Source organism: Phanerochaete carnosa, assembly GCF_000300595.1.
Source record: "Phanerochaete carnosa HHB-10118-sp unplaced genomic scaffold PHACAscaffold_18, whole genome shotgun sequence".
In the NCBI taxonomy this organism is placed as follows: Eukaryota; Fungi; Basidiomycota; class Agaricomycetes; order Polyporales; family Phanerochaetaceae; genus Phanerochaete; species Phanerochaete carnosa.
The window spans coordinates 9,063-19,862 of record NW_006767645.1 but is presented as its reverse complement, the minus strand read 5'-3'; the positions used below and the strand labels follow the sequence as shown (position 1 = coordinate 19,862).

At 48.8% G+C, this 10,800-nt stretch overlaps 2 protein-coding genes across 2 annotated transcripts; both read left to right on the top strand.

Annotated features, from left to right (window-relative positions):
* Nucleotides 1-1,215: 1,215 nt before the first annotated feature.
* Nucleotides 1,216-2,039, top strand: PHACADRAFT_201786 (uncharacterized protein; the record flags this gene model as incomplete). The annotated part of the gene is made up of 2 exons (XM_007402064.1): nucleotides 1,216-1,228; nucleotides 1,294-2,039. 2 exons carry the CDS (start codon nucleotides 1,216-1,218, stop codon nucleotides 2,037-2,039), a joined length of 759 nt encoding a protein of 252 aa, XP_007402126.1.
* Nucleotides 2,040-8,661: 6,622 nt separating this feature from the next.
* Nucleotides 8,662-9,026, top strand: PHACADRAFT_201783 (uncharacterized protein; the record flags this gene model as incomplete). The annotated part of the gene is made up of 2 exons (XM_007402063.1): nucleotides 8,662-8,767; nucleotides 8,827-9,026. 2 exons carry the CDS (start codon nucleotides 8,662-8,664, stop codon nucleotides 9,024-9,026), a joined length of 306 nt encoding a protein of 101 aa, XP_007402125.1.
* Nucleotides 9,027-10,800: the final 1,774 nt, after the last annotated feature.

The window sequence follows — 10,800 nt, the reverse complement described above, 5'->3', positions numbered from 1 at the left end:
AGTCGATGGTAGGGAGAGCGGTGGACGGAGGCGGGAGTGTAGAGACGTGCCTGACGACGGCACGGAGCTCGGTGGTAGTGTACTGGTGGGGGGCGCCTGCTTCGCGTTCTCGACTCAGTTGGTCGAATACGGCTTCGGGCAGCGCGCGTCGGAGGCGTGGGTGACGCTCGTCCGTGAGGCGTTTGAAAGCGCGAGGGCGGTCGGGCAAATCCTTCGGCACTGGTTTTATGCAGGGATTAGCGCTACGCGCGTACGTCTGCCACCAATCGCCGAAGAGACTTACTCTTCAAACGGTAGGAATAAACTTTTTTAAAACTGTGCACGGGGCACTGGATAGGGGGGAATAGTCCGGGTGCACGAAGATCTCAACCTAATGATGTGGACTAGCGTCAACACACCACGAGGGATACTAAGTGGATCTAAACAGAAGGCGGCGCCGACGAGGTCTGGCGACTAGTGTGTTAGCTTATTCAGCTAGCCCAATTAACCAAGTGTATTAGCAATATGTACTACGATACAAGTGAAGGCTTACCTAGCCCAATTAACCAAGAGGTTGAGATGGGGCTAGGTAGCGACAAAGGGGAGCCTTATATACTAGTCAGGTTGCGCACGGACCAGGCTTACATAAGCGACAGGTGCCACGGCGACTGCTAGTGTCTAGGGGACTCAGCCGGGGAAACGAGGGCCGGTGTGTCATATCGGATGACGTTGTCGGGCCGACGGGGATAGGGAGTCCGTTGCCGATCGGACTCGGATATAGACGGGGCCGGTGTGTCATGTTGTATGACGTTGTCGGGCCGACGGGGATCGGATGTCCGATGGAGATCGGAGTGCGGCTGTTACCGAGGAAGCGTGATGCGGCGACGAGGCGGCTGCGATGCAGACGCGTCTGATGCGCTGATGCGTGCCCGTCGGTGATGCGTTTTCAAGGTGTTAGCGCGCGGCTAGGACTTGTAAACTGGCGCCTATGCGCCGACGACGTTTGGAGGGTCGTATAAACGTGAAATAAATCGGAGAAAATGGGAATAAAATAGGAGGCTGGGGCTACGCCCACGACACTTATAGCACAGAATACAATAAGAGTTCAGTTGCACTTTCACAGGTTATGAGCCCTGGCCTCACGGCCACTCTACCCCCACTCAACTAGTCTCATTGCTGAAGAAGACCCCTCGGGAAACCTCAGTCCCCTTCACCCAGTTTAAAACAAGTTTATCCATGCAGTTTACGAGTAAGTCTCATTGCGTGCTAGTGGCAGACGGAGCGCTCACGCGTTCATTCCTGCATAAATTCTAGTGCCAAAGGATTTGCCCGCTTGTCCCCCTCACTCCATTTTCCAGTGGTACAAGCACTCCGCCGGCTACGCGCCTGCCTCCGGCAACGCCAACAGCTCCGTCGAGACCGTCCCGTACAGTAAACGCTGCGGTAAAGAACTACACCCACCGACACCAGCGCTCACCCTCCCGTTCCCTCCAAACTCACATGAGGGAAGGCACCTACGTTGCGAACAGTTCTGCAAGCGCTACGCGACTGACAAGGCTGACTTTGAGCAGTGTCTAGCTGCACACAAAATTCAACAGGTGCACAAACGGATCCTCGCCGAACCGTCAAAGCCGACACTCGAGCAGCGTCTCGCTGCCATCCCACCGGTGACACACACGCCAATCACCCCAAAGCCAATACTCATTGACTTCGACAAGCACACTCCCACCGACCTCGTCCGCATCTTCACACTGAAGTTCAACAGCACGCTTAAACACCTCGATGTCTTCGAGACTCTCGAGCTCGATGATCTCAACTTCGACAGAGTCCGCAATCTCCGCCGACTCATCGAGCAGCTCACATGCATCAAGCGCTGCCTAGCGGACGTCTGCAACGTCGTCAAGTATGAGGAGTGGCATAAGTGGGAATTAGGGTGCAGAGAAATAGGGGATATCTTGTTCAAAGGGCTACGCAAGAACAAAGCCCAGATTGTACAAGCGCTCAGCACAGTTTACGTGAACGGATATTTTGATGCAGTTAGGTTTTATGAGAACAAGTAGATACTTTGTATACAACGCTATTGTAACAATCAGAGAAAAGTTCTACTCAGAAATCTGACTACTGTGTGTTTATTCCTAAGCGACAACAAGCATCGTAGTTTAACTGGTTTCTTTGTCCAATCCCACCTCTATCCACCTCTCGGCTAAATTGGCTTAGCTGGGATAAGTGGTTCGCTCAACAGCGTTCATTATACCAACCTCTCAGGAGACAAATACGGTAACTGAAACCATAGAGACAAAACAGGAAACCGTCGCGGAATTCAGACAGCGACTGAATATCCAAGAAGACGACACACCTTGGGAATTGTTAACACAGTACGAACAAACCCTCGAGCTGTTTTTTACCCCACAGTATTTCAACTACGTAGATGACACACATGGTCCACCATCATACAACACGTCGGCAGAGTTAACTAACCTTGACAACGACATCATCAATATCTTCTTTCCAACAACTTCCGATACATATTCGGAGCCATACGCCTGTTATCTCAAACAGGAAGATATTGAGGTTGATCTATACTACAGACCAATCAATCAGGTCTACAATCTCGAATTCTTGGAAGACGATTGGGAATCACTTCGAGTGACACGAGCCAAAACATATGAGCTCAATCTCAGTGAATTCTTTTACGAAGTCACATTAATGCAGACAGAACATGAAACACTCTACGCATACACTCGCCTCCTCTTTGTACACGATAACAATTTCATCCTCTTCTGACCCTACCAAGCTCGCCACCTCTACCATCCTGCAATTCGACAGCACCAACTATAAAAAATGGTCTGATGCAATCCAAGCCTTCCTACGTTACCAGGGTGTCTGGTACTTAATCCAGGGATATGGCTCCACAGTGACCGTACCTGTTCCTGGTCTTGCCAGACCAACACCTGTGACAGGTACACCTACGGCAACAGAAATTGCAGTGCAAGCTGCATGGGATGAGAAGGATGACAAGGCACTAGGTATCATCCAGCTCTATGTCGCGCAAAACCTTTGTCATCTCGTCGATGACAAGTTCTCGGCCCTAGACCCATGGACAGCAGTCAAAGCTGGCTACGAGAAACCCGGAGCAGTAGGCACATTCATCGCCTTCCAAAAGCTGTTCAATGCACAGCTATCTGACAGCTCCGCACTCGGCCCGCAACTCGACGTGCTCACAGAGCAGTCCAACCAGGTTAACGCGGCAGGAATCAAGGTAAAACCTCAACTGCTTGCTCTGCTTATGATCAACGCTCTTCCCAAGTTGTACCAGACCATCGCTGGTACCATTCTCACTACGCAGACTGATGTTATGCTGCTCACAGCAGCTCTCATTAAGCCCAAGATTGTTGAGGAGGAATAGCGCCGCGTCGCAGATCACACTCAGATTGTGCGCGTTTTGAAGGTGCCTCTCTTCGAGAAGAAATGTGAGGAATGCGGTCAAAAGAATCACACAATGGAGCAGCACTGGGACACAAAGCCGGCGAATTCTGGCTCAAGTTCCGGTAATAGCAACATGCAGCAGCAGCAGCAGGGTGAAAAGCACAAGAAGGGAAAGGGAAAGGGCAAAGCAAAGGACAATAACTCAGCAGCTACTACCTTGCAGACCATAAATACTATTATACTTGCCAATGTACCACTAGTAGCAAAGATCAAGGAGGAATCTATCTCTGTTTCTCTTTATGCTACAGGTGTCAAGTCTAAATGGATGGTCGACAGTGGTTGCACGACACATGTCACACCGTTCAAAACTGACTTTATTCGGTATCATGAATTCCCTAAGCCAGGTTATGCACACACGGCCGGCAAAGGTCAGACTATCGAAATAAAAGGTCACGGTGAAATCGCTCTGCAACATCAGCTCACAGATGGCCAAATTCAGCATATCCGGTTAGAGACCGTATTATACATACCAGAAGTGGCAGGACAGTTCTTTGCGCCCAGAATGCCTCTCAATAACGGTCACCGTATTGAGATGGATGGCAAGAAGTTTAAATTACTCCACAGGTCAGACCCAACACAGCGGACAGTTTTAATGGAAGGCAAACATGAAAAGTTGTCAGGTTTATATTGGCTAGAAGCTGAAGTCCTCACCAGGACCAGCGAGATTAAGCCAGGAACATTAATGTCAGTTAAATTCGACGATCCATATACATTGTGGCACCGTCGCTTCGGACACGCCGGTAAGAAGTCAGTAATACAACTTCCTGGCAATGTCAAAGGCGTCCCGGAAAAAATCTCAGCACCAAGCAGGGATACTCCCTGTGATGGATGCAAATTCAGGAAGTTTCATCGCGACACATTTCCTGCATCTGACAGTCGTGCGGATTATCCTCTCGACCTCATTCACATGGATCTTGTCAAATATCCGTCATTATCTCTTGACGGGTACAAGTTTGCCCTAACCACTCTCGACGACTATTTCTCATTTGGTTTAGTCTAGTATCTAAAATGGAAGTCAGATGCCTTCTCTGCCTTTAAGCAATTTGTTGCTTGGGCGGAAACACAGGCCGAGTGAAAGCTCAAGGCTATACATTCGGACCATGGGAGGGGGAGTTTTTAGGCCGTGAATTTGACAATTTCCTAGCAGAACGCGGAATAGAGCGTCAACTCTCAGTGGCGCAAATACCACAGCAGAACGGCAGAGCAGAACGCTGGCAACAGACCATTCAGAATAAGGCAGAAGCTATGTGACATCATGCTGGCATAACGTCTGGATTCTGGAAGCTAGCATCCGAGACAGCAGTACATATTTACAATCGACAACCTCTGTGCCATCATCAATGGAAGCCACCAATCACTAAGTGGAATGGCACTGTTCTGGACGTATCATACTTTTGAGTATGGGGCTGCAAAGCCTATGTCCATACACATAAGGATGCGAGAGTCAATAAACTGCAGCCAAAAGCTAAAGTAATGATCTTCATCAGGTACGAAATTGGTACAAAGGGTTACTGATTCTGGGATCCAACTGCCCGGACCATCATTGTGTCACCTGACGTCACCTTCGATGAGTCTTCCTTCTCCAAGCGAGACGAAAGGCCTCGTAAGCCTGGAACGTCTCAAGATCCAATTCCACCTGTCCAACCCAACCAGCTGAACCCGGATCTAACAAGTCCGGATGACTTCACACCTGATGATCAATTTCCAGACAATGCACATCCACAATTGCAGCAAGACAAACTGCAACAACAGGATGATGACGAAGTCAATGATGATCCAGCTGATTGTTACGAACGATATCGAAGCCCAACACCAGAACCATATTTCATTCCCGGTCCACCTCCTGATGCACCTCTACCTCAGAGAGAACAATATCATCCTCATCAGAGCAGACCACCCGGTCCATCTCGTCAGGCAGCACCACCTGCACCTGATATTCGGCAACAATGGAATCTCGAACCACAACCTGTGCCATATCCGGCCAGACCACAGCATAAGAATGCAGGCCAATGCCATGTTCCCAACAACAGCTATGGAGATGTCCTGCCCACAAAAGCATGGCATCAACAGGAACGAGACATACAACGTGATCAATGAGAAGAACGAGAAGCATGTGAACAATGTGAATACTCTCCAATGGACATCAATGATGAACTCCGGTGGAACATCTTCCAATGGATATGTCATGCTCACAAGCCTGACTCCGCTACATACCGCGAGGCAATGTCTCGCTCAGATGTGAAACAGTGAGAGATCACGATGAAAGAGAAACTTAAGTCTCAGGAGGAGAACTCTACATGGATTCTGGTCAATAGACCGAACAACCAGAGAATTGTAAAGTGTAAATGGGTTTATGTGATCAAAACCGACGGCCACTATAAGGCACGTCTCATGGCCAAAGAATTCACACAGATAGAGGGGATAGATTTTCAGGAGACCTTCTCTCCCGTCGCACGTTATGAGGCTATACGCTTCTTACTCGCACATGCCGCACTCAAAGATTGGGAAATCGAGGCAATGGATATCAAAACGGCCTTCCTGTATGGCGAGCTCGACGAGGAGATTTATATAGAAGGCTTTGTGAAGAAAGGACAGGAAAAGATGGTGTGTCAATTAAAGAAGGCTATATATAGCTTACACCAAGCCTCACGCACCTGGAACAAGAAGCTACACACTATGCTACTCGAGAATGGATTCAAACGCACGCTCTCAGATGCTGGCGTTTATGTTTATCATCATGACAAAGTCAAAGTTTACCTTATAGTTTACATCGACGACCTTCTACCAATGGGTCCAAGTTTACTGGAGATCCAATGAGTAAAGAAAGTTCTTGCGGAGAAATTCCGAATGCGAGATCTTGGAGCCGCTAGTACATTCCTTGGAATGCGGATCACTCATGATAGAAATAAAAAGTGTCTGGAAATTGACCAACAGTTGTATACCGAAGAAATCCTATCCCAGTTCCAGATGCACAACTCAAAACCTTACTGCACACCGCTGCCCGAAAGCATACATCTCAAGAAAGCTGTGAAAACATATACCGCTACCGATGCACTCCGCCATCACTATCAGTCCATGATTGGTAGTCTCATTTATTTGATGATTTGTTCACGACCCGACATCACCTGGGGAGTCACACGACTCTCACAGTACATGCAGAACCCTACGTCACAGCACGTGGAAGCTGCAAAGCACATTTTCCCGTATCTCTGTTATACCACCAAGTATCGTATCCAGTACTGGCTCAAATCAGTCCGGTTTGATAGGGTATTCTGATGCAGACTGGGGCAAAAATCGGGATAACTGGTGATCAGCAACTGGTTTCGTTTTCTTGATGGCTGATGGAGCAGTCACATGGGCATCTCGGATGCAGAAGACGGTGGCAAGATCCTCGACAGAAGCTGAATACATGGCACTCTTAGAGGCATGCTCCGAGTTAGCCTGGCTAACATCACTCCAAAATGAGTTAGGTTACTTTCCTACTGCACCACCACCTCTGGTAGCAGACAACCAAGGAGGAATCTTTCTCGCAGTCAATCCCGCTCACGACCGAAGGCTCAAGCACGTTAACATTTGATATCACTTCATACGCGAATACGTGGAAGAGAAATGAGTGGACATAGTCTATGTCAGTATGGATGAAATGATCGCCGACACATTGACAAAACCACTTGGTGCAATCAAATTCGAGCGCTTCCGGTCTATGCTAGGCTTGGTCTTCAGTAGGTTAGGCAATGACTAGTCGAGTGGGAGTGTCAGAACTTGGGTGATTACGTCATTGCCCTGTACAAACTAATGGGGATACGTCGCATGACCCCCAATTATGTTATAGTAATATGGACTAAATTACTCATGCTTACTGTACACGCTTACATACAGGTATTACCATAGGTCCCTTAGTGGTATCAGGAGTCCTGACTCTCATGTATATATACTGGCCTTGTAGCACAGAATACAATAAGAGTTCAGTCGCACTTTCACAATGCATGCCTGACACCTGGAATCCCAGAGCCTTGCACACTTCTCTGTATGATCGTCAATACATACGTTTTCTACCACAGGCCTAGAACGTCTACTTGCAACTGGGCACGCATGTGAAGATAGCATGTGGTGGCAGTCACTGGCAGCTGCGACTTCCTCGCAGGGAACCTGGTCAGAGGCTCCAAGCGTGGACGAGGAGAACCGTGCGTGGAATAGAACAGGCTGTGATTAGGCTGACGTGCTTTAGACCAAAAACTTCGAAAGCGTGACTACCGCGGACATATAGGGTGACGGTGGTGGGGCAAGCGCTAGATTGTCATGTGGTTGTAAACATTGTATTCACGAGGCAAATGGCTGTGCACCGCAGCAACCATGTGCAGCGCCGTAAGTGCGTCGTCCATTGTTCAGTCTTGTACACCACATTCTTCTCACATCCTCACATCATACAGACTTTGTATGTCTGTCCGGTTGTCATAGAGGATGTGGCACACCACAGGAGCCGATCTGCCACCTGAAATACTGTCATACATCCTGAAGTGTGTCACACTAGCCCATCTCCATTTTAACTTGGACTCGAACATACGGTGCAAGTTGAAACACAGGCTCGCTGCCCCCAGCATCGTATGCAAGCACTGGTCTGAAGCGATCGGACCCATCCTCTTCCAAGAACTCGAGTTGCGCAGCCCCAAAGATGTACGGTTTCTAAAGAACATTGTCAGCAGTCCCAGATTTACAATGTTATGTCTGTCCGGGTCCTTCAAACAGATCATCATTCGTCAAGAAGCTACGGGGGCAAAGCCCTGGCTTCACCATGTCTACGGACTTTTAACCTGGCTCCAGAAGACAAGATTTGACTGTACTGCTGTGACCCGCACAGGCGATCCGGCACCAACGGCCAGCTGTTGGGCCCCATTTGACTTGGTGCCCACCGTCACTCCATCCTACATCTGACTTTCCATCCTCACTCTTTGCGATGTTGTAATCACGAGCAAGACCGAGCTTGCGTGGCTCGTCAACAGGTTCCCCACCCTCTCCAAATGCTATTGCAAGCGACTCACCTTCCTCGACCCAGCGCCGGTTGTCCAGTCACGCAGAATTCGGCGATGAGCCCCACTGGCGCCCCACTTCCTCGAGTGTGAGATAGAGCAGTGTAATGATATGGTGGTTTCCGTTCAAGTGGTACTGGCTGCTGACATCATTGCGCCCGCTTGCTGCATGGGCCTTGACAACTGCATGTGGGACGGTGCCCTTCGGGGACTGCTTGTGTTGGTACCAAATGGACCTGGAAAGGCAGCTGTGTATCTTGATGACTGGAATGGCAGTACGTTTGTTAGATCCCCTAACTCATGCAAAACAGTGCAAAGCTCACTGACTCACCAGTCATGACAATGATCAAGTGCTCTTTGTCCATAGATGACGGCTACTCCGCATACTACTCCATCCTCGCTGAAGTTAAGGTCTGTCGACCAAGTGCGGGCCAGAATGCGGGGCCCCCGCTCGTGCATATCGAGAGCATCATTCTCGCAATCTTGTTTAGCAATAAAGAAGCTCTGGATGCCCTTACTTGGGATGCCTTGTGAGCCGTCGTTGATTTTCCACATATGCGCTGCCTTCATATCAACTATACCGCCCTGGGAGTCAAAGACGAAGAGACCACGAAGAGGACATTGTGCTCTGTGTTGCGCTGCACGCAGCTGACCTGGGCTCTCCAATTAGGGAAACTGCAGTTCAGGGGTCTCTGTTCAGAGACTATTACGAGTCCAGATATCTTGTCTGTCCTGATGGAGCATCCCATTGACGGCACTGCAATTACTATCGACATCGCCGAGCAAGCCGAGTGGTTGATGTGCCTGGGCCACTACGCCCCTGGTCAAACCACAAAGGAGCAGTACCTACAAAAGCTCGCAAGGGCCCGTGAGCAGAGTATCCGCAGACACAGCCTCAGGAACCACACCTTAAATCGCACATAAGCAACAACGGTCGAGTAGACATGGGAAGCTGCAGGAATCCATGGGCTGGGAGATAAACAGGGCGAGGGTGCCAGCAGCGAAGGAAAAACAGAGTGTGAGAGAGAAGGCATAGGGCAAGCATGCACATCGAGCGCGGGTAACTTGCGTCGTCGACAGACTGCTGCGACTGTATGGACGTTGTGATATGTTTCATTGTATTTTGCAACCCCTGGTTGTATTCATCATTTTCTACACTCAGCCGTGCGCGCTCAATTTGGATCACTCAGCATGAGAACGTAGATACACAATAAGGGAGGGATTGTTGCGATTGCGGATGCACATGTAGAATAAGGAAACAAGTATGGCCCTGTGAAGTGGTTGGAAGCAGATGAAACAGAAGAGAAGGAGCCTCAAGGCCCTGTGCCACAAGGCCAGCGCTCATGAAACGATGCGCCATGCAGTAATATGCCCGGGACTGGCAACTACGCCAAATTTCACTAAATATGGAGTATACTCACCGGCACCCACTGGTATCCAGTGAAGTCCAGTGCTAGTCTCCAGTGGCTGCCGCTGTTGGCTGGTGGGTAACAGTGAGTAACAGTGAATGGCAGTGAGACACACCAGATCCTGCTGGGCTTCACAGGTTGCCACCGGCTACCAGCACACATTATCAGCGATTTGCATCAAACATTGCTCGAAACTGCTAGCGTATCGAGTACCAATATAAATACAAATATTCTTCTGTAATGAGCATGATACATGCTTAGCCACTGGCACCTGTGTAGATGTATATTCTCCTCTGAATTGCACACTGTCCCAGAACTCAGCTCTCACTGAAGTGTCTCTATGCAGTACACTGTCTGAGTGCAAAGGGTGTGTAAAATTGATTGCTGGATGTGTCCCCAAGTGGAAGTAGCTGGAAGTAATTCTTTGAGGCATATTGTACCACACAGACCTGGTTAAAGACTCCTGGGATTTTTTATAAACTTTCTACAAGCTCAGAAATGAGCTATCAAGCAGTGAAGGCAGGCTTCCAGCAGTCACATTAATATTTCAACAGCTATGAACCTTGTTGTTGTGACTCTCAGGAAAATATATATTTTCTGAGTGAGAATATGCATAATATAAGCCATCTATGCACAAAGCATGAGACCAAACCTGCCAGCTACTAGTCTTAAAATGATTTGTTCATGAGAGTTAGCTCAACTTGGAAAGCAAGTCGCACACCATGGCCCAATGTCACACACTTCTGCCCAAAGACCAGTGAAAAATGCAAAAAATTATTATTCAATGACATATATTAACAATAAACAGCATATGTTGATGGATAGTGGCTGCTGCCTGCCAGTGGATGTCACCAGTGTTTGGTGGTGTCTGCTACCTGCTATGTGAATGACCGGACCAA